The 23379-nt window shown below is 35.9% G+C and overlaps 1 protein-coding gene across 2 annotated transcripts; it reads left to right on the forward strand.

Moving 5' to 3' along the window:
• The first annotated feature begins 5370 nt into the window (after nucleotides 1-5370).
• On the forward strand, nucleotides 5371-23379 carry Pex2 (peroxisomal biogenesis factor 2). 2 transcript variants are annotated; one of them, XM_047527807.1, is made up of 4 exons: nucleotides 5371-5568; nucleotides 17632-17776; nucleotides 19675-19788; nucleotides 19954-23379. In XM_047527807.1, exons 2-4 carry the CDS (start codon nucleotides 17773-17775, stop codon nucleotides 20886-20888), a joined length of 1053 nt encoding a protein of 350 aa, XP_047383763.1. In that variant the 5' UTR covers nucleotides 5371-5568; nucleotides 17632-17772; the 3' UTR covers nucleotides 20889-23379. The 2 variants fall into 2 exon arrangements, with proteins under 2 accessions (XP_047383763.1, XP_047383771.1); XM_047527815.1 differs by having other exon boundaries at nucleotides 17632-17741.

Raw genomic sequence — 23379 nt, forward strand, 5'->3', positions numbered from 1 at the left:
AAAACCAACAGTGCTGAGGATGTAGCTCAGTGGTGGAGAGCCTCTGAGTTCAGTCACCAATAACCCTGACCTCACACACACAACAAAAAATTCATTAGTTCATAAACTCTAGGGGTCAGAAATCTGGGCAATACTGATATTAAATTCACAGTTTAGATAACATTATCTCTATTTTCAGAAGGTACAACCTATGCAGCTTTCAGCAATGATTGACTTACAGTGTAAAAGTGTGTTACAATTCTTGTGAATAAATTAATTCACATAGTAAAAAAGACATTACATATGTAGTTTCATTAAGAATCTTGAAATGGGGAGATTGACCTGGATTATCCAGGTAGGCCCATTCTTATCACAAGAATCCTTAAATGCAAAGAACTTTCCCTGGCTATAGTCAGAGAAAGAGACATAATGATAGAAGAATGATTAGACAGATGCCACATTGCTGGCTTTGAAGATGGAAGAAGGGGGCCATAAGCAAAGAATATGGACAGTCTTTAGAAGACAGATTCTAGCCTAGGGACTCCAGAAAGAAGGCAAACTAGTGATTACATGATCTTAAGTTGGTGATGGTGCTATTCTGCTGACCTTTGGAACAACATGCTAATAAACTGATGTTTTAAGTCACTGTGTTTGTGGTAATTTGTTATAAGAGCAATAGAAAGAATACTACAAAAGGGAACATATATAAACTACTCATAAGAAGGTTATATAAAAGTACTCTCTAAATAATTAAAGAATATCCAGGGTCATTCTATAAGATAATAAGAATCATTAAGAGTAAAAATCTCTAACACCACAAATCATGGAGCTGCTTTTTTAAATCACTGTATTATAAACAATTACTTATCATCAAAAGCAATGAGAATATAAACTATTTTATTTTATTTAAGAAATGCTTATAAGACATTTACTATGTGGTAGACAGTTATAAACGCTTTGTAAATATTATTCATTTAACAAGGTTAAAGAATTAACCATCCAGTGGGACATGGTGGTGTATGCCTGTGATTCCAGTGACTTGGGAGGCTCAGGCAGGAGGATTACAAGTTTGAGGCCAGCCTCAGCAATTTAGCAAGACCCTTTCTTGAAGAAAAAAGGTAAGGGTCTCAGGGTATAACTCAGCGGTAAAGTGCCCTGGATTCAATCCTCAGTACCACACATAAAAAGAACTATCTCTGTTTTACAAAGAACAGGCATGGGGTAATGAGATTGCCTAACAGTGCAGAGCCAGAATTCATTTCAGGTGCTATGGCTCCAATTTCACACTTTTAACTACCACATTTCTTTAAAAATAATAACCAAATTATATATAATATTCACAATGTAATCATATATATTCCCAGTAAATTGTTTCGTGTACTTTTTTTTCATTTAGACCTAAAACAACCCATGTATTCTGGGTTATTTTTATCAATTCATTCATTCAAAATCACTAAGGGTCTCCTATGCCACAGGCACGTAGGGAAAGAAAAAAAAAATGACTCTCCCCCTAAAGAGTTCACAGATTAGTGAGAAGAAACAGATAAGACAAAGTGATGTAATAATTTATATATGATAAAATAATATAAGTTCATTGAAGTAAAAGCATCTCTTATGACAACATTTTCAATGAGTTAATGATTTAGAAGGGAAGAAAAGTATCTAAACAATTGTGTGACACCTTAAATAAATACTAAAATGGCCTTGTGTGGTGGTACATGCCTATAATCCCAGCGATCTGGGAGGCTGAAACAAGAGGATCACAAGTTCAAGGCCAGCTACAGCAATTTAGCAAGGCCCTAAAGTAACTTAGTGAAACTCCACCTTAAAATTAAACAAAATAAAAAGGACCGGGGATGTAGCTCAGTGGTAAAGCACTCCTGGGTTCAAATCCCATTTCCACTAGAAACACATAATTGGTGCCAAGAAGCATAGAAAAAGGCAAAATATTTCAGGAACTGACTGAGGAGACATTGAAGATTTTAAAGAAGGAGGATGATGTGGAGTTTTGTATTTTTTTGAAAAATCATTCTAATGAGCAGGGAAGAGAGAAAAACTGAAGACATGAAGCTGGAGGGCACTAACTTGTTAATAAATGACTTAAAGTGCAAGAAGAATGAAGATTTAAATTAAGACAATGTCAGCAAAGAGGAGATAAGAGTTTTGGAGTGGTATTAGAAGACATGATGGACAAGGACTCAGAATATACATTGTCCCCACTCCCATAAACACATGGGCCTCCTTCAGAAAATAATAACAGCACGTGAGAATAGGGAGAAGTTAGAATCAATAGCTATGTAAATACCAGACAAAGAAAGGGCAGGAAAAATATCTGGAGTATTTGGAAGGTCCTGGTGTTTTTCCAAGGCATTTGGACATTAATTTGGAGAAATCAGTCTGGAAAAATGTGCCGCAATCCTTGCAACCTGTGAATGTTACCTTACTCTGGCAAAAGGGAATTTGCAGATATGGTTAAAGTTGTGAACCTTGACAAAGGTAGATTCAACGGATTCAAATAGATTTTTTTAAAGGCTATAATCAGAGGGACATAACCATGGAAGAAAAGAAGCTTAGAAGGATGAAAAGCTCTCAACCCATCACTGCTGACTACAAGACAGAGGAAGAGGACCCCAATCCTAGAAATGTGGGCAGCCTCTGGAAGCTGACAGCCAACAAGGAAAAAAAAAAGAGACCTCAATCCTACAACAGCAAGGGATTGAATTTTGCCAATGAACTGCATAAGCAAAAAACCACATTCTTTAATTGAGCCTCCAGAAAAGAAAACAGACCATGGATATCTTGATTTTGGTCCTTTAGTACCCACATTGGATGCCTGGCCTACAGAACTCTAAAATAATACATTGGTGTTGTTTTGAACTGTTAACTGTGTTAATTTGTTATAGCAACAATGGTAAAATAACATAAGCTCTATGTTCAACTTTTTCCTTAAAAAAATCAAATATATTGATTTAAGAACAATGTAATATGCTAATATAAATTTAACTTCATAAAGTCAGCAATCTTAAACTATGTTAGAAGCATAAATCAATGATTTCTTTACATTTTTATTATTAAATTCCTTAGAATCTAAAAGTCACTAAAAGGCTAAAAGAGGATATAAGATGATATTATATTTTTAAATCATTTCCTTATATTTAAAGGTAAAGAAATAATCGATTTTATTTTTTCTTCAAGTTCTCATAGTTAATGAATTAAATATATTCTGGCTTTTAGTAAGCCCACAGCCAAGCCTTAAAACTCATAGCATGTCTGCAGGAATATATAAATCCTAGGTTTAAAACAACTAATATGTTGCATTTACAGAAGTAAATCATTCACTCAAAGGCAAAAAACATCATACCTTGGTTATTCTGTCTCTGAATTGATATTCTTAAGCTTCTAGAAAGTTAAGGGCCATGTCTGTCTTGTCTGGTTCATATTTATATCGATATTAACAAGCAATACTTCTGGTCCCCAAGAGGTTTTTGTTAAATAAAAAGTGAAAAAATATTTTTAAGCAAATATTAGAAAACTGGAATCAAAGCTTTCCTGAAACCTCAGCTTACTAGTCCACTACAAAACCAAAGAGATAAAATACTTAGAGGTTAAACCCAAAACTTACTTTGAACATTTTCAACAGAAAATTTGACTGCCATACATATTTCCCTCCAATCTTAATCAGATTCATTTAATATAGTTCAAATATCTTCACAGGTAGGTTATCATTATCAATAGATACTGTGGATGCTCACATGACCTACATAAAGCTTTACCAACTAGATGGGCTTTCTGAAAAGGTCCTCTACGCCGGTCTTTCCCTCCCAACACACAAAAATTTAGTTAAGTACAGTACATCTGGGCGTTACCTGAGAAGTGCCACATAGCTGCCTACTTCCCAGCGCTTAAGTGAAAGACTTAGTCTTCTTCAAAGAGAATTTTTCTCTAGAACAGGAGTATCCGGTGTAAATGTTGTGGAAATTGCGTAATTTTAAATTTTTCAAAACATTCTCATTTCAATATATAATCAGTATAAAATTAATATTTTACATTCTTTATTATTTTCTTCCTTCATACCACGTCTTAAAAACCCTGTGCATATTTTACACTTAGAGCAGACCTCAATTAAGACTAACCACATGTGGCTAATGGCTACCATACTGAACAGCTGCAGTCTAGAAAACCTCCTCGGCTATCCCTAAGTGAACTACAAACCCTATTAACTTGTAGCCCCCACTCCATATCATTTGTACTCTAGGCTCTCACGGTGGGAAGGACTTTGATTCACCAATTAAACCATCACCCTCCTATTCAGGCCCATTCCCTGTCCCTCCCACGCCCAAGATGCCCTTAACATACAGAAGGCAACATTCCAGGTATAAATCAAATTGTGTGTCTTTAATGTAAAAATGAATTTGGACAATTTTGGAGTTCATTTGTATGTTTTATCTTGTTCGTGTTTCGTAACAACTGTTCCACAGAATAATTTCTGAAATAAAATATAAGCCAAAAAATAAATAAGCCAAATTTAAAAAAGCATTTCTGTAATATTGCTTTTATAGGATAAGTTATCAGTGTTTAACAATAGACTCCTTGTAAGACTGAGCGCTCTCCTGAGGGGTTTGGGACCAGAACTAAAAGGTTTTTAAAACCTACTATGTGCGGGAAATCTTTACTTCTTTAACAACTCGATTTCGTCCAAACCTTAGCCATTTCTAAAACGGGTTGCACACAACTGCCTGCTGAGCGCTCTTCCTTCGGACCCCACTCTCAAATTTTGACTGGATTCCGCGGGGAGGGCGAGCTGGCTGCACGTGCGCCTGAGAACTACAGGGAAGATCTGAGGGAGGGATTCCTGTCCAAGTGGGCACTACCCCGAATTTACCCGGCCTCTCGGGCGCAACTCTGCAAGGCGGCCGACCTGCCTTCTCCAGCCTGCAGAAGTCAACACGCAGGCCACCGAGCCCCGGGTGAAGGCATGTCTGCACGCACCGCACAACCGTCCTAGCCCCGACACAGTCACCCGGCCCGAGGGCTCCCTCCTCACGAGGTCGTCACGCAGCAGGCCGCTCAGGGCGGACTAGAAGACCCCAAGGTGCGGAGGCACCTCGCCACCACCCGGCGGCGCTTCTCCGGCGGCCCGCTGTGGCGTCCGCAAGGAGTCAGAGTCCTGCCCCCGAGAGCCCCAGCTTCCCGGCGGCCCCTTGACACTGCAACCTCTTCACGCCCGGCCCCGACCCGGGGCTGACCGGTTCGTGACTCTTCTGCCAATCAGAGACCGTTTCCCCGACCAATCACCGAGCGCGTGGTGTCTTCTTCGGCCCTTCGGCCCTTCGGCTCTTCGGCTCGTCCGAGTGCTCGGGTGCTGGGCCCTCTCCGGCCTTCCGCAGTTCTCTAAAGCGTAGTTCTCACTGGTGGTGCTATTTCCTTTTTTTTTTTTTCCCCCAGCCACTTCCGGGTCCTGCGTCGCTCCGGAAACCCGTGAGATCCGGAAGCCGGGATAACCCACATTCTGCTAGGAAAAAGCCAAGCTTTCCAGAGTATGTTTCAGAAAAAGTTACGCGGAGCGTGGGCGTTTCGCAGGCTCCCAAGGTCAGTGTCTGCGCGAGAGCGCCGGCGTGCGAGGCCGAGGTCTTGCTTACAGCGGGAAGTCCTGGAGTTTCACGACCTTGTAATTCTCACTCTTTAGTTTCTCTGTTTATTGGCTTCCTGTCTTCCTGGGAGAGGCAGATCAAAGTCTCTTGATTTCGGGAAAGGCTGTACAGCAAATACAAACGCCTACAGATTTTCTTAGGATCGCGCCTTGGGGGTGGTGGGGGGAACAACACGCAGCTAGACTCGAACCCCTCTGCATTCCACGAATTGCCTTTTTAGAGGCGAACTTCGAAGTATTTTCCTCGTGAAGAGATTTGCATCTTATGAAAGCCTTCAAGAATCATCCAGGATGCAAGCTTTACGTAAAATCTGAGGGTTCATATAAAGGGTTACATGTACTACAAAAAATTGAGTAACAGGTGAAAGTGCATTCGCTTAAAAGTTTTGGTTTTCTTATGGAGGGAGATAGGATTTTCCTAGAGAATTGCGGAGTTTATTGGATTTCTCATTGATTCCTTATAAGGAATGTGAAAATCATTAGCATTTTTCTTTGGGTCTTTAAAAGTCATTGTGTGTGTATTTATTTAGGGACCATTCTCCATACACGGAACATTTTGGTGAAAGACTTTTCATAGGATGAGACCAGGTTTTGAAAGTTCAGGTCTAATGTGGTTTTTGTATTCAGCGGTGCCCCTTGCAATTTTTTCTATAGATAGTTTTTAGCAATTACAAGGAGACTAAGGCTTCTTCCACCACAATTTGTAGTCTAAACACGTCTACTTATGTTACTTTTAGTTATATCTGAACATACAAATTTTGGTCGGCTAACTTTTTTTTCTTTTTAAACTACTATTCTGATCTTGCCAATATTATCAATTAGTTGTATCCAGAAAGCTTAGAGTTCAATGATCTTGAGCCAGAGATTTGAAAGAAGGGAGATAGTAAATTACTTTAAAAGTAAAAAAGAACCTCTAATTTTTTTTTTTCCTTCTTCTTTTAAAAGGAAACAAAATAAAGGTGCTGGCACATAGAATACTAAACGAAGTCAGGCGAATTCGGTTCTACTCCTGATTCTGGTTTGCCTCTCTAACTTTACCATTTCAACTTCTATTCTCTTTATTTTTAGAAGTTACAGGTAGCAATCTGTGGGTTTAAAATTGTTTCATTAAAAATTTCTATTAAGTTCCTGGAGCCATGCAGGATAGAGACAAAGCAAAAAATTAATTATCTTAGACTAAATGATCTGCCTTTCCTTCTGGAATTGAAATTCTTTTTCTTAGGACAGTTATTCATTTATATTCAACATACATTCATTTGATTATTAAATTTTTCTAAATTCTGTATTCACAGTTGATTTATTGCTAAAAGCCATAAACGTGCATATTCAATTTCACTTGTTTTGTAGATGTTTGAAATTTAATTTTGTATGATTAGAATCATCACTCCTTATTTTCTTTTCTTCCTCATACCTTTTATTTTAGCCAAAATTTATGCTTATATTGGTGCTCATAATAATCTTTTCTATAAGGAGCTCAGGTATTTTCCACCTTACATATTCAGTATGAACCTTAGAAGAGGATAGCAGACTTGCCCATTGTAACGTGTTTAGTAAAGTCCTAGCCCCATCTTTCCTCACATCATCAAATAATTCTAAAGTTTCTGCCTCTCTTGCCCACAGACCTTGTGTTCAGATTCCTATAACACAAGAAAAGTGTGTGCCATGTGCACAGTCTATTTCTAGACAAATGTTCTACTCTCAGTTGCTTCCCTTTTTTTTTTTCTCTCTTGATGATGTAGATTGGACAACCAAGAAATAAACTGCATGTTCCTTGATCTTTTTCATGTGAAGTGATAGTAGTTTCTAAGCATTCTGTGTCTCTTTCACTCATCAAAATGTACAAGCCTCAGGAGAAAAGCCCTGAATTGGTCTATATGCCTCATGTCTATGAACCTGGCACTGCCCTTTTAAAACTTAGCCCTGAGGTTTCTATATATAATGGAGGCAGGGAAGAGTAGTATGTGCTTATATCCTTTTCTATATTGGTTTTTACTCTATTTAATATATTTTCTTTACATCAGAATTTTGCTTTCTTACCTGACTGTCTGGTAAGATAAAATTCCATGAGGTGAAGGTGAAGGTGAAATAAAATTTCATCCAATTTTCATTTATTTTTTTCTTACTGTTAAAATACAAAAACCAAGAACTCCAAAATAATTATTTTTCAGTTATGATCTCTCCCTTCTAGTGTTCAATGGATGAGTTGGTATCACCTCTACCTTGCATATAGTATGTGTTCTTAATAGTTTAATGATGGTCATACATATATTTTTCACTGACATGCTTACTCTGTTCAGATTTGACATTTTTCAATTCTTTTGAATTGTTCTTTGATCACATTTATAAAAAAAGAAAGAGGTACTGTAGATTAGATACATCCCAGGCAGCATGGGCAACTTTACTGCATTCCTTTAATTTCTTTTTCCATCTATAGTTCTGAAAGTTTGTCTGTCAGTCTGGTCTCTGGAATGATTCTGAGGAGGAAATCAATATTGCTTTGCATTTTGTGGGATTAAACTTGATCCATGCTTACCAGATATCCATCCTACTCACTTCTTTCTATGTTCCAGTTTTTCTAGTATTGCCAGAAATTTAGTAATTGCCAGCTTGATCTTAGATTATTAGTCTTCTCAAGCTTTAATATTTATATTCTTAAAATAGAGCTAATACTGTGTTGTGTGGATCCAAAGAGATAAAGAATTTAAAAGAAATATGTTGTGCCTTACAAATAACATGTATTACATTGTAGTTCCTCTTTTTGGGTTTGTTTTTGTTTGTGTACCAGGGATTGAACCCAGAGGTACTTGACCACTGAGCACATTCCCAGCCTGTTTTTATTATTATTTTTTTTGTTTTGAGGTAGGGTCTTGTTAAGTAACTTAGGCCTCACTGATTCGCTGAGGCTGGCCTCAAGCTTGGGATCCTCCAACCTCAGCCTCCCAAGCTACTGGGATTACAAGTGTGTGCTACTGTGGCTGGCTGTGGTTCCTGTTATTCCATTGCTGATTTGTTTTTTGGAGAAATTCTGCATTTCTCTGGTACTGTAAAAGATGCAATTGAATATGTATTCCAATAATTTTCAGGACTTGGAATTCTCTTCTTAAGCACTTGGATTGTAAAGACTCTTCCTAAATGTATAGAGCATTTTAAATATCCAGTTACTCCAGGTATATCATATGTCTCATTTGTTCATCCTTGGATTAGAATTTTTGCTGTAGTTCATGGCTCTACTCTTAATACTTAGCCTCTTAAAATAACTCCATCTGCATGTCTTATAGTACTATCCTAAAGTGTTTATCTTTAACTTTTAGGCCAAAAACCGCCTTATCATTATAGGACACTGGTTCACAGCATGACTTTGCCACTTCCAGCTGTGTTTCATGTAAACTTTTTGTTCCCCAGAGTTTTTATTTTAGAGTAGAAATAATAAAAGAACATCTTTCTTTGTATTATAAGGATTAAGTGATTTAATATTTAATTTTGTACTTGGCAGTTAGCTATAATAGTCACTTGTTAGCACTCAATAACTGGTAAATAAGTAGTATATGTTCATTATGGTTGTAAACTAACAAATCCATTGGGATTGTCTTCCTTAATGTTTCCCTCTTGCCTTCTATGAAGGTTCTTTCTTACCTGTCCTACTCTGATTTCTCTATTTTAGCATTTTCCATACTCAGTGTTCAACATAACCATTTCTGCAGTTGGAAATGGCTGCGTTTGTTTGTTTGTTAAATTCCTTCCCTTTCCAAGATTTCCTAAAACGGTTCCTATAAGGATTCTAGATAGGTAGTAGACTTTTTACATTTGCTTCCCCTGCTCCCCCCACGACTCCACCCCAATGGATGAAGACTAGTGTGGCAAAATGACTTGTCCAGTCACACAGCCTAAGTGACCTGGGTCAGAACACAGAACTAATCAAAGCCTGTTTAATACTCCTCCCATTTTCTTAAAAACAACTCTTTATTTTTGCAAATATGCTTTCTCTCCTAAAGACTCAGAAATAACAAGTTTCTGAAAGAGAAAAGTATAAAAACCTTGCTGTTCTCTTGAAAACATATTTGTGAAACTAGAACAAGATATTAGAAATTGTTTTAAGATTTTTAAAGTCTTGTATAATTTTTAAATACTTCATCAAGCACACTATAACTAAAATAAGGCAGTTTATTGTATAAGACAGTATAATCTTGAGAATTGTATTTGAGTGTTCTCTAAATGAAAAAATTTAATTATTTTCCCCTTTGTGGCAAGCTTCAGTTCCTGTACATTATTTTGAGGTAGGTATGTTTTGAAGTTTATCTTTCATATATGTATGAAAAAATTTTTTAGAAAAATTTGTTATGTACCCCTTCCACCTTCAAAAGAGAGACAGAGCTCTTACATGAATATTAATGAGGATTTCATTGAAGTTAAGAGGAATTTAAAGATCTAGTGTGTGTAGCACAATTTTAACATTCTGCATTTCTTTCCTATATCCAGATGAGTATGATTAGGATTTATAACTACAGCTATTTACAAACTATTGAAACTTAGTTTATATATAGTGAAAGGGAGGAAAAACAGAGTAGTGACAAGTCACTTAGCAAGTCTGTGGCAGAAGTGGGATTTGAACTTAAAGTTGTTGATTTCTAGGCCTGTTCAGCATGCCAGAGGTCACAGTGTACTAATGGGTCTCAGCCATAGCTTTTTCTGTTCTACTCATGTTTGAAATGTGTTCTGGGAATCAGTGTCCTGTTAAATCCCTCTTTGATGCATGTCCCCTTTATTAGTATTGATTTCAATACAATGGACAGTAAATCTATCTGACTACACAAAGGAAATAAAATAGTAGAGTATAGGTTCAAAACTTAAGATCTCCAGTAATAGTATTTTATTCATATACCTCATATGAAATCTTACTCTAAAACTTTTAAAAAATTACAGAGGAATAAAATGAATATTTGGTCCCGTCTACTTCAATTACTAGAAAATTTAATGTAATGTGTCAGTGACATTGTCATTCTAAAAATTAGTCAGTTATTGTGAAACTGAAAAAGAACAGCCTGGCAAGGGATACCTGGGTGAGTATGATAACTTACAGATTAATTGTAAATCACATGTTTCTGCTGATAAAGTTTACAAGGCTGTAAATTTAAATGTAGAATTTTTGTAGGCAGTATACATTGACAGATATGTTTAATGGTAATACATCTAGTACTGAATGTCTCAAAACAGGTCAATAATAATGTGTATATTGATAGCAGCAAAGTAGGAGATGTTACTTGGTATTATAGTGAAAATCCATGTTATCCCTTTAATCATAATTACATTAATATTGACAAGCCCTTGACAATACCTACATTATTATTGATAGATTTCTGTCAATAACATGTTTTTAAATAAAATATATTTGTTCATTATTTGTACTATACTCAATAAAAGCTCTAATGCACATCCTGAAATTTTCTTTATTCCTCAGTGAGTTAGTCATTTGTTTACTTGATGTAGATGAAAAAGTTTCTGTTTTGGGAAATGAAAAACATGAAAGTGTGAGTTATTTAAAGGATAAGGTCATATGCTGCTGCTCTTTGTAAACAGTTTTTTTTTTCTATGAAGGAAAAGCAGTGTGACATGTCTAGTGATAAAATGTCAGCAGGAGACCTTTTTAATAGTTTCTAGTGCTGGATCACTTTGTCTTAAACATATTTATGTGACAAGTTAATCACACTAACATGAGTAGATACACTTTTTATCTGGGCATGATTTTGCCTTAAGCATCTTTTTCACATATCCTTAACATAGTAGAATCCTTCTTTAACCCCAGTATTATTTATTATAAATTATAACTTTAATCCTTTACTTTTATGTTTGTCTTTGAATGGATAATAAATATTTCCTTCTTAGATAGCCTTTTAGAATCTTAAAGTTAATATAGTTTAGAAAATGGGTAAGAGGGTCGCAGGATTGCATGTTAAAAGTTGGAGTAGGAAATAACATTGTTTTGGGCACTGACAGAAATCAATTTGAATTACATCTAATGGTATTTGACTCAAAACAATTCCAACTTAAGAAAAAAGTAAACTTTTAAAATTACTATCCAAGTTTGAGCCTACATTTATGAAACTAGGTGCTAATCTAAAAGTACCAATAATATGGGAATTGTTTGTACTTAAATTCCTGAAAGTAAAGTAGAAAATAGACTGACCAAGGTTTGGGCATTAGTATTGGCAATCGGTATAATAGAAGTCAGAAAAATACTAGCTTACCAAAAATATAGGGGATTTTTTTTCCAAATGTAAGGATATTGTAATTTCCTTTTTGATTTCCATAGTTATCAATGAAATAAGTTAAATTACTTTGACTTATCCAGAAAGTTGTTAGCATCTTGGTTAGAACTCTGAATTGTAGGAATCCTATAACTGGTCTCCTGGAACAGCAGTTTTCCTTTGATTCAGTCTTATTGAACTCTGCCATTAGATTAATCTTTTAAAATTTATACTGTTATGTCTCTTCTCTTCAATGGTTATTCATGCCTACAGAATCAATGCAGTTGCTTTAACATAAATGCTTTTTTATAATATGGCCAGGCTGGCCCTTCAGCCAGTCTCTCCTGTCAGCCTCCTGTGCTCTGGTCATGACAGATGTCTTGTTTTTCACTTCCAGATGACAAATGTAGCTACACTGTTGTGGGCTAAATAACCAAGAACACGATGCTCACAGTGATACCCATCCCCAGCTAGACCATGGCCAGGAGCTCACACATTTCAGGACTTTTGCATAACTTGTTCCCTTGTCCCAAATATCATTTTTCTTTGCTCCGTCTGGAGAGTTTTGTGACCCTTTATAGTGTTTTCATATTTTAAGTTCATTTTTTACTTCAGCGATCATTGGCCAGTCCTGATTGCATCCTTTTTTTTTTTTTTAAATGCTTGAATAAAAGGAAGTTAACTGACAGTTAAATATTTACATAGACTTTCTGGTACCTAGGAGAATGCCTCTCATTTGGTAGATGCTCAATAAATATTGGTTCAGTTGAAGAACTATTTGTCAGAGAATTAGAATTTGCTAAAACATAACTGTTTGCATTATATTGAGAATAACTCTATGTGATTTAAAGGCATTTTTCTTCGCTTCATACCTATTGTGAACAAATATTCTATAGCAGTGCAAGGAGGAGTATTCCATACCTAATTATTGAACTTCTAGTTGGGAGGGGGCTGGCGGAGTTGGGATGAGGGAGAGGGAAACTAAATGTAGTTATATGTTGATGATAAACTCAAGGTTGCAAGCTTGTCTTGAACTGTCTGTACTGTGCTCCGTGGAGCAAAGCACCCTGGAGTCAGATGTTACTAGTGTGCGTTCCTGAGGTTTCTTTATTTCCAGATAACAGTCACAGGCATATTGGTGGGGATTAAGTAACCAAGGGAACTGGAACCCAACTCTGTTTCTCTAGGAATCCCATTATATCTACTTTCAGACAAGATGCAGGTTAAAAATGGAATGTGCTACACTGGACCATGTCCCTGCTCCTCCTGTCTGACCCTCCTACATGTACACATAGTGGTGACATCATGTTCATGGGTTAGCTATAATTATTTTTTCATGATGTAGTCACTACTTCCTGAGGAAAAACTCCTTTTACACAGGTTGTCTAAGGCATTAGAATTGGTAATGAAGATTTCAGCTTTTCAAATGAGATTTGCCAAAATCAGTTCAGGTCTTGTTCTTTTTATGCTCATCCCTAACTAAAGCAGCAACAATATAGTAATAATGCTGCTTTACAGTTTCCAAACCATTTCCATAACATCTAGTTTAATCTCAACAACCTTAGGAGGTAGCTGTTATTTCCAACTTTTCAGAGAAAAATTTAAGGCTAATGAATTTTTTTAAAGTGCATAGCAAGTAAGTGCCAGAACTGGAACTAGACTTTAGGTCTGTTTGATTTTTAAATGTGCTTTTTCCACTCCTTCACAGTTGCTTAAAGAGGAATGTAGAGCATAGCAGAGGTGTTACACTTTCTTGAACTGTGATGTAAAATGAACAGTGTTTGCTGTATGTTTACAACTAAAAGAAGTCACAAAAATAACTAGTTTTGGAAAATAAAGCCTGAGACAAAAACTAGAGAAACATTATTTGTCTGAAGAAGAGAAGACTGAAGAGCAGTTTAATAATAAGTCTTTTTGGTCTATTAAAGAGTCTTAAGCAGGAAAGAGAGTGAGACCAGCTGTTCCTAATCTACACTGAGGCCAATCCTGGGGAGGAAAAAAGGAAAGAAAAAAATGTTAAACTATAACAGAAAGGATAAGAGAATTTTTTTTATAAAGTATTGTTAAATATTAGGTCTGTTTAGAGACTGTTAAGTCTCCTTTTCTGGCAGTCATTAAACATTTCTATCTTTACTAAATGTTCTAAAGTATGATTCCTGCAGATATGAGCATTTTGAAATGCTTGATTCCTATGAAAGAACACTCGCTTTAATGGTTTTCTCACTAAATATTAATAAGGGACCTGAGGACCAGATATTTTCTCTGCCCATCCAATTCATCTGGATGTACTTACTCAAAAGCTATGGAGTGTGCACATTGATTATCTACCAAACTACTTATTGTATTGCATGTAACTTCATAAAACACTTACTGAGCAGCTACTATGAGCCCATCATTATGGTAAATTCTAGAACTATAAGATTAATAAGGTATTCATCAGCCACAATCTGGAACTCTCACAATCTGGCTCTAGTAGGCAATCCAAAGGAAAGTGATCTGATCCAACATTTAGACTGTGGGGAGATGTGGGATCAGACTTTTGGAATTACATTGGTGTCTAGTATGGTTAGAGCTTTCCAAGAGTAGTTTGACAATAAGAGAGTCTTCCTTATCTTCCTGACTATAGAATTTGAAATCTGGGGAATATTCAGAGTTGTAGATACTTTTATAATAGAAGAGTTACTTGTGCCACATTGCCACATCCTGAATTATAGAATTGTGCTTGAGGAAAACCGAGCTTAGTATGAAAGTTATTTTGTAGGTGGCAGGTGATTTGAGAATAAAGGCATTTTTTCTTAACTATGTTTAAGATAGGGAAAGAAAATGTATTCTCATGATAGAAATCACAGTACAGATAATTGAGAGCCCAAGTGAATCGCATAAGTAGTTTCTGCCAGAGTTAAAAATGGTAATGATCAATGGGAACTAGGGATACTTACAAAGAAGTTTTCATAAAGAATGTTGAAATAGAGTTGGAATGTGGAAGGGCATATAGTTCAGTACAGTGAAGGAAGGAAGATAAGTAGTTTAGGTATATGAGAAAAGGTGCAAAGGTACGACTGAAAGATGCTCTGGAATTAAAGGCTCCTTTGGGGAATGGTGGGTTATATGACTGCAAAGATTGAGACACTGGCGCTTCCTTAGATATGAGATCTCTGTACTTTACCCTGGGAGGAATAATGAGGTAACAAAGAGGTGATTTGGTAAGTATGGGCAGACAATTTTGTTAGTTTGGTTTAACTTATGAAGTGTTTAAAATAATGTTTTTTCTTCAGTTACTTAAATGATGTAAATAAACTAGAGAAAATTTGTTAAATGCAGAAAAAAGTGAGAAAACTAATAATAACCTTACTGATTTGTGTGTGTTTGGAATTTGAAATTATTTTCTTATTGAAAGAGTTTTGAAATATTATTTATGCCTTTGAGAATATGCAGTGCTTTACACTTCGGTTGCTGCCTCAGTTGTCTATTTGCCTGCCTCCCTTTCTAGACTGCATCCAAGCACCTATGGTAACCAGGTTGTATCCATTCTTAACAGAGTCAGTGAATGATCTTAATCTCACAAGGACTAATTAATAGAAGAAAGGGAAGACCTGTGTCCATGAAAGATTTGTAACCACTTCAGTAAATACATAAATGAGCACTAATCAAAAAGAAGTAGGAGTTAGAGGTCTGCTGGCATGCAGCCTTGAGCTATATGGGCAATGTGCAAAAAAAACAGAATTTTGCTTTGAAATGGATTAGTCTGGTAGTTCTCAACATTTGTTAAATTTGAGAATGTTAAATATGTAAACTCTTGAGCCCCACTCCAGGTCTTAATTATCAGAGATTCTAGTAATGAGGCCCAGCAATCTAACAAGTTCTCTTGAGTAATTCGGACGAACTCTTAAGTTTGAAAACCACTAGATGAGAGGGACAATGAGACTATAGAGTTGTGATGAAAATTGCAACATAGAAAATAGATTGCCCTGAGATTTATGTATCTTTACCATAGATATGTGTATCTTTGTATCAAAGAAAACTTTTAGAATAAGATTATATTTTTACAAAGAAGACTGAATGCATTATAAATAGATAGGATCTACTTGTTCATTAGATCACTGCCTTCCTGATTTTAGCATTTAATTAGATCAAATAGATATTGGGCCTATCTACCAAAAGGACCCCAGATTTATAAAACTCTCCACCAATGTTTTCTTTCCTGTATTCACATAACTGCCTACTAAACTTTTCCATTTAGATGTCTCATCTAAGTCTCAGATCTCTAAAATTGCATGTATTATCTTTTCCTTCCTGTTTCAGAGAACTGGATCACCATCCATTCAGTTTTTCACATCAGTTATTTTTTACTTAATTCTCACCAAATAGCATCAATTCACTACCTAATAGCTTTCAAAAGTACCTTTTTCTTTTCATCACCATTGATACTTGTCTAATTTAGACCATATTAGTTTCTCACTAGATCATCTTAACAACCTCTTAACTAGTCACTATGCCTCTAGTCCTTCTCACCACCTCTAATTCATTCTCAGGGTGGCTGGAACAAGCAGTCTGAAATGCAGATCTGATTAGTTACAACTATTCTGTGGCTCCCCATTACCTTCTTGATGACATGCCGCCTCTTCAGTGTGGCTTTTCACACCTTTAGGATATGTTTTCTGCTTTCTTCCAGCCTTATCTCTTGTCCTTGCGCCCTCATTCCCTTTGTCATTCCCTCTACTTAGCATAATATTTTTACTTTCTTTTGCCAGACTCTCACTACTGCTTAGATACTGCCCTCTAGGAAGCCTTCTCTGACCTTCTGATGTGTAGTTGTATGCTTAGTGCCCTGAAATTTCCCTTGCCTATCACTTACTACATCTTACTTTTTTTGCCTATTTGTTTTGTATAGCAGACCCTTGCTTTCCTCCTGCCCTTTCCCCAATAGATTGTAGCTTCCTGAAGGGTTGAGACTGACTGATGTACTATTATATCATTAGCTCTAATACATTATTTAGCAAATAACAGATGTACCACAAATATGATAAAATAAATCATAAGTGATGTTCTGGGTATGGCAATTTGAAATAGTTTCAAAGTTTAATGGATAAAATTTGTATTTTTGGCCCCAAACTTGCTACCTATTCATTTATGCATTCATCTTGTATTTATAGAATGCATCTGCACTCCAGGAACTATGGGTGTTGCTATGATTCAGTTATGATAATATGCAAATAATCATTACATCAGTACTTATCCTCTAATGGAGGAGATAGACAATTAAACATTACTTTGTATACAGAGCATAGAGACTAAGAAAGAGGATGAATAGAATGCAATGGAAGGATCTAGAAGGGGCAGCTAACCCCAATTTGCAAAGTCAGGAAAAAGTGATGCTTGAGCCAGTACCTAAAAACAGGATAAAAGTATGGGAATGTTATGTTGCATGCAAAGAGAAGAGACAGTAAATCCAACGGTGAACAAGAGAAGGTGGGACTAGGTGTCAGTGTTTTAAGAAGGAAAGCAAGCTTGATAGGCTTGAGGAGGTTTGTGTTAACATTGCAGTGTGGGAAATGCACTGAAAACAGCAGAAGGTAGATAGACTAATTAGATGTAATGGTCGGGGACATCCAGAATTTAAGATAAAACTGTTGGGGACATAGGGCATTGAGTGAATTAGAAAAATACTTCGGCAAAAAGTCAACAGTCTTTGGCAACGTATTAGATTAGTAGAATGAGGAAAAGGAGCTCTCTTTTTAACCCCTTCTTTCTTTCTTATAGGTGCCATCAAGTATGAGGCAAGGATTTCACAGAGGAACTTGTGGCAAAAATCTCCACTGCCATAGCAGAGGGCTGTCAAGTCTTGAGGGAGCCTCAGGGAAGGGGAAAAGGTGAGATCTCCCCAGAAGGCTGTTGGCATTTATGGGTGAGAAGCATTCCTATCCTCTATCTGGCTTAATAGAAAACAGCACTATTATTCAGTGGTTATTTTTGTTTTCCTGTACTTCATCTTGTTGAGCAAAAAGTCTCCTACCACTAAGTCATCTAGGATCTGGTAATGTTAAGACAGACCTCTTGAAACATCTTCTATTGTCAAATATACTCCCTAGTCCAAAAAAGTACAACTTTATTTTAGGATATGCCTCTTAATTCTAACAAATAAAGTTTAACCTCTTTTTGGTTAAAATTATAATAGAATTTTAAAGGTGACTTTAAAGGTGATTTTTGTCTTCATCCCTTTGTTTTATAAGTGAAAAGCACAAGGTAAGAGAGGACCAACTGAAATGATTTATTCAAGATTTCATGGCCAGCTAGTAGCATTGACTCTCTTAGGATTCATGCCTCCTCCTCCAGCTCTTGAATGCTATCTTTGTGTGGTGGACTTTTCAAAGGATTTGAAAACATGATTGAATTCATTGTATGGAAAGCCCAATTTACATTTTTTCCAGGTTTATTGGTAATTGACAAATAAAAAGTGTAAATTCAAAGTAAACAAAATGAACATTTCATATATGTATACAATGTGAAATGACTACCACAGTCAAATTAATTAACACATTCATCACTCATCATTACGTAATATGTGTGCGCATGAGAGAGACAGACAGACAGAGATGAGGACACTCAAGATCTACTCCCTTAGCAAATTTCAAGTAAACAGTGCAAAAGTAACTGAAGTTACCATGCTCCACATTAGTTCCCCAGAACTTGTTGGTCTTATAATTGAAATTTTGTACCCTTTGGCCACAATTACTCCATTTTTCCCCAGGGTTAGCCCTTAACAACCACCATTTTGCTCTTGACTTCTGTGAGTTCCACTTTTTTTAGATTCCACACATAATTATAAAATTACACAAGGGTCCCATTTTAGAAACTCTGATTTTTTTGGTCATGTTCTATATTTGCCAGTTCATCAGCAAAAATTTGAAATATCAAAACAGGTCTTCATACAAGTCCAGCAATGACTGGGTGTTTTAATTGTGTTGGATTGCACTTAATGTGTTTTAGTCAGTCATGCCTAGCTAACCATTAATCAGCTTCTTATACCTTTTTTTTCCTTTCGCACCTATTTGTTTCCATCATATATTTTTGAAATTATCATAGCATGTCATTATATTACAGTTTATTTTCTTTTAGTACTTCATGATGTGTACACTTTTATTACTTTAACAATGACATTTCTGCATTCTTCTTGCTACATGGTAAGATTTAGTAGCATTTGTGTTTTTGACAATAGTGTGACAGAATAATAAATAACATTGTTCATTGATTTTTCTAACTTCCTTTAACCATAAATTGTATTCAAGAAAGATTAAGTGACTGTTGGAAAAAACAGACCTTTAACTGTGTGAGGTGGCGCATGTTTGTAATCCTAGAGACTCTGGAGGCTGAGCTGGAGGATCTCAAGTTTGAGGCCATCCTTGACAATTTAGCAAGGTCCCCAGCATATTAGTGAGATCCTGTTTCAAAATAAAAAAAAGGACTGTTGATGTAACTTAGTGGTAAAGTGCCAGTGGATTCAATCACCAGTAACAGAAAAAAGAAAGTAAGAAAAGAATAAAAATTATATATACCTTTGGAGTCAAAAGAAATATTAGAAATTAAACTGAGATCTTGACTTACCATTCATTGCCATATTCTGTATAGTTCATTTTATTTATATATTCATAATATTTCTCCATTTAGTCATGTTATTGAACCTCATCTTAGTTCCAGGATTTTAATATTTCTCTTCCAGAATATCTGAAAAGGACTATTGCTTAGACGTATGCTTGTGGAAATGGGTGCAACAGCTTTTCTTTTCTCTTTTCTTTTTTTTTATAGCTGTCATTCCTTTGATGAGGAGGGCCAAGAAGAAAACAAAAAGTAGTAGAAAAGAAAAGGGAGAAAAAAAGAAAGGAAGGAAGAGGAGAGAGAAGAGAGAGAAAGAAGTTCCAAGTAAGAAGTGATTGCCTGCCATGAGGTTTTACACTACTGAAAGGCCTGTCTTCTGTGTGCCCTGTGTAATTTGTCAATCCCAGTTTTAGTTTTCCAAGTATAAGTGGAGGAGGTAGTATAAGATTATAACAGTTGATGATGTTCCTTAATTTTATTTTTTCCTAGAGACCTTCAGAGAGGACATGGCACCCAGAGAAGAGCATATGAAGAATACAGACAGAGTGCTCAGAATAAGTCAGTTGGATGCACTGGAATTAAACAAGGCCCTGGAGCAACTGGTTTGGTCCCAGTTTACTCAGTGTTTTCATGGATTTAAGCCAGGACTGTTTGCTCGCTTTGAACCAGAGGTGAAAGCATTCTTGTGGCTTTTTTTGTGGCGATTCACCATCTACTCCAAAAATGCCACTGTGGGACAGTCAGTTTTGAATATTCAGTACAAAGACAGTTTTTCCCCAAGCCTGAGATATCAGCCACCAAGTAAAAACCAGAAACTCTGGTATGCTCTCTGTACCATTGGTGGGAGGTGGTTAGAAGAACGATGCTATGATTTGTTTCGAAACCATCATTTAGCATCTTTTGGGAAACTTAAACAGTGTGCAAATTTTGTGGTTGGGCTTTTGAAATTAGGTGGGTTAATTAATTTTTTGATTTTCCTTCAACGGGGAAAGTTTGCAACTTTGACAGAACGTCTTCTAGGCATTCATTCTGTATTTTGCAGGCCCCAAAATGCCCGTGAAGTTGGGTTTGAGTACATGAATAGGGAGCTCCTCTGGCATGGTTTTGCTGAGTTTCTAATTTTTCTCTTACCACTTATCAATATCCAGAAATTGAAAGCTAAGTTGTCTTCATGGTGTATCCCTCTTACTGGTGCTTCTAATAGTGACGGTACTTTAGCCACCAGTGGCAAAGAATGTTCTTTGTGTGGAGAGTGGCCCACCATGCCTCACACCATAGGATGTGAACACATCTTCTGTTATTACTGTGTTAAAAGTAGTTTCTTATTTGACATGTACTTTACTTGTCCTAAGTGTGGCACAGAGGTACACAGTGTACAGCCACTGAAATCAGGAATTGAGATGTCAGAAGTGAATGTACCTTAGAAAGTAAAATTGTTTCCTCTAAGAAAAATGTATTATGTATGAATCCTTAATGTTAGTCATCCTAAGTGTACTACTTAGATGACTTTTATAAGACTGGTACTTCCCAGTTACCGTCTTCTCTTCCTTTGGGAGACATGACTAAATTCTAATCACTGGAAACCACATGATTCTAAATATATTATATAAAATATTTTAAATCATTGCATTCAGTTCTTAATATCAGGAATAAAGGAGAGTTTTTGTCAGATGACTACTATGAATTCTTCATTTTGCTACTTCTAGGAAGTAGAACTCTTAAAAATAAAAGATTTTGGGTACTCTGGGATGTGTATACATTTATTTTGAGAGATGATATAATGTCATAATCTGACAATGATAAGACCCTGTTGTTTAAACCTTAAGATCTGATACCTCAGTTGTAATTTTAAGCTTTTCTCTGAAGTCAGTTTTCAAGAGGTTCAGTTCATGGCTGTCAGATCCCTTCACAGTTGACTTCTTATGTTTAGAAAGTAAAAATTGCTTAAGGCAGCTTAGAAGTGAGGCCTGGAAACTACAGGGGACAGCTGGCAAGAAGAACACTATTTCCTGGATCTCTTTCTCTAGTCTTTGATTTGGAGCTTATGTTCTCAGCAAGCATATTGGTGGTTTTATGAAAAACCAGAGGTCTTTAGCATAGTAATAATACAGGGGTACATATCAAGATGTACTTTTCTCTTTTTCTCTGCATTTTTCACTTAGAAGTTAAAAATGAATATTCTACTAAATAATAATCACAAGAAAATATTTGGACAGTTTTTAAGTTACTTTACCTTAATAATGGCACTTATTTTTAAACAAGGTCTCAATTTTTTTGCTTTGACAATAAACCATAATATATAATAAAATAAATTGTGTTTTGATTAAAATATATATGTACATGTATATGTAGACATATATAATAGAAATAATTCACATGTAGCTAAAGTTGGACATAGGATAGTCAAGACTACTTTGAAATGATTATTACACAGGCAAAACCACACCACCATATTAATTTTTTTTTTAATTTTCAAATGGTATAGAATTAGCATGAGCAGTGATTTGTCTCAAGTCTTAACTAGAATGTTTGGAAAACCCAGTCATTATATAGTAAACACCTTCCTAGAATAAATATAGAACAGTGAAAATACAGGAAAATTTGTTCATTTTTCTCTTCACCTTCCATTCAACAAACATGTGCCAGGAACCGAGGTAGCTACTATGGATACAATGGTGAGTACCTGGGGAAAATAGTTACCATAATGTAGTTTACCTTGTGATTAAATGGATTCTGAGTTTAACTTAGGTTTAATTTAAAATAAGAGAGCCAACAAGTTTTGTACTTTGAATGTAAGAGTTTTTCACATATTTTAAATTTCACCTTTTTCTTCTCAAATTTTAAAACATTATTGTGAAAAACTTCAAAAGTTCAGGAAAAAATGAAGTTCTCATTTTTTTTTCACATATCATCACAGTATACTGGTTCATTTTATGGTATACACATTTCTTATTTACAGAATCGTTTAACCATCATTGGGCATTTAGATTCTACTTTCTCTTGTAAATAAATACAATGATGAATCTGGAGTATAGTCAGGCCTCTTAGTTCTCATGATATAAACCAGTCCATACTGAATTTGCAAAACGGAAAATAATTTATTGATTTATCTCAGTGAAGAATCAACATGTACACTGCAGGTCCAGTCTGGTTATAGGTGCTCAAATAATCCTCTTCAAAACAGGGTCTCTTGGCCATCATTTTATGATAAACACTATACATGGTGTGGGGGACACGAACTCAGGTTCAGATCTTACCTGTGCCAGTCAGTTATGTGTAACTTGAGCAATGCACTTAATCTCTACAGTGGTACTTTGTTAGGAATGTGTTTAGGATATAATAGTAGTTGCTTCCATTACTCTTAATATTCTGATTTGGCTTCATTCTCGGGCAAAATGATGGCTACTTTGATGGTCAAGGTTTATATTCTGCCAGCTTTCTGATCGCACTGAAATGACATCCTCTTCCTGATAGTCCCAACTAAAGTTCTATAGCTCACTCTTTTTGCTCTGTCTTGGATTACACACATTCCTAAACCAGTTACCACAGGAAAGGGGATGAAAAACACCACTCCCACTTATTCAAATGTGGGTGACACGCCTTCATGTATACCACATGAACCTAACAGTGCTGAGGGAAGGCTACTCATCATGGAAAACCAATCTGCTCTTGTAAGAAGGATGGACACTGGGCAGATAAATACAACAGATTTCTAATAAAGTTTACATTTGCCGTCATTATACCTAGTCCATTTGCAGTCTCATTTTATCAGTGATCCATTTTGATAATATTATTAATAAATAACTTAGAATATAGATTTGAAGAATTAAATGAAGTCAAGATTTTGTTAAACCTACAATTTTATTATTTTGATAGCTGAGTAGACTCTAAAGTAGATTCCCCTGTTATAATTTT

Source organism: Sciurus carolinensis, chromosome 1 (assembly GCF_902686445.1).
Source record: "Sciurus carolinensis chromosome 1, mSciCar1.2, whole genome shotgun sequence".
Lineage (NCBI taxonomy): Eukaryota > Metazoa > Chordata > Mammalia > Rodentia > Sciuridae > Sciurus > Sciurus carolinensis.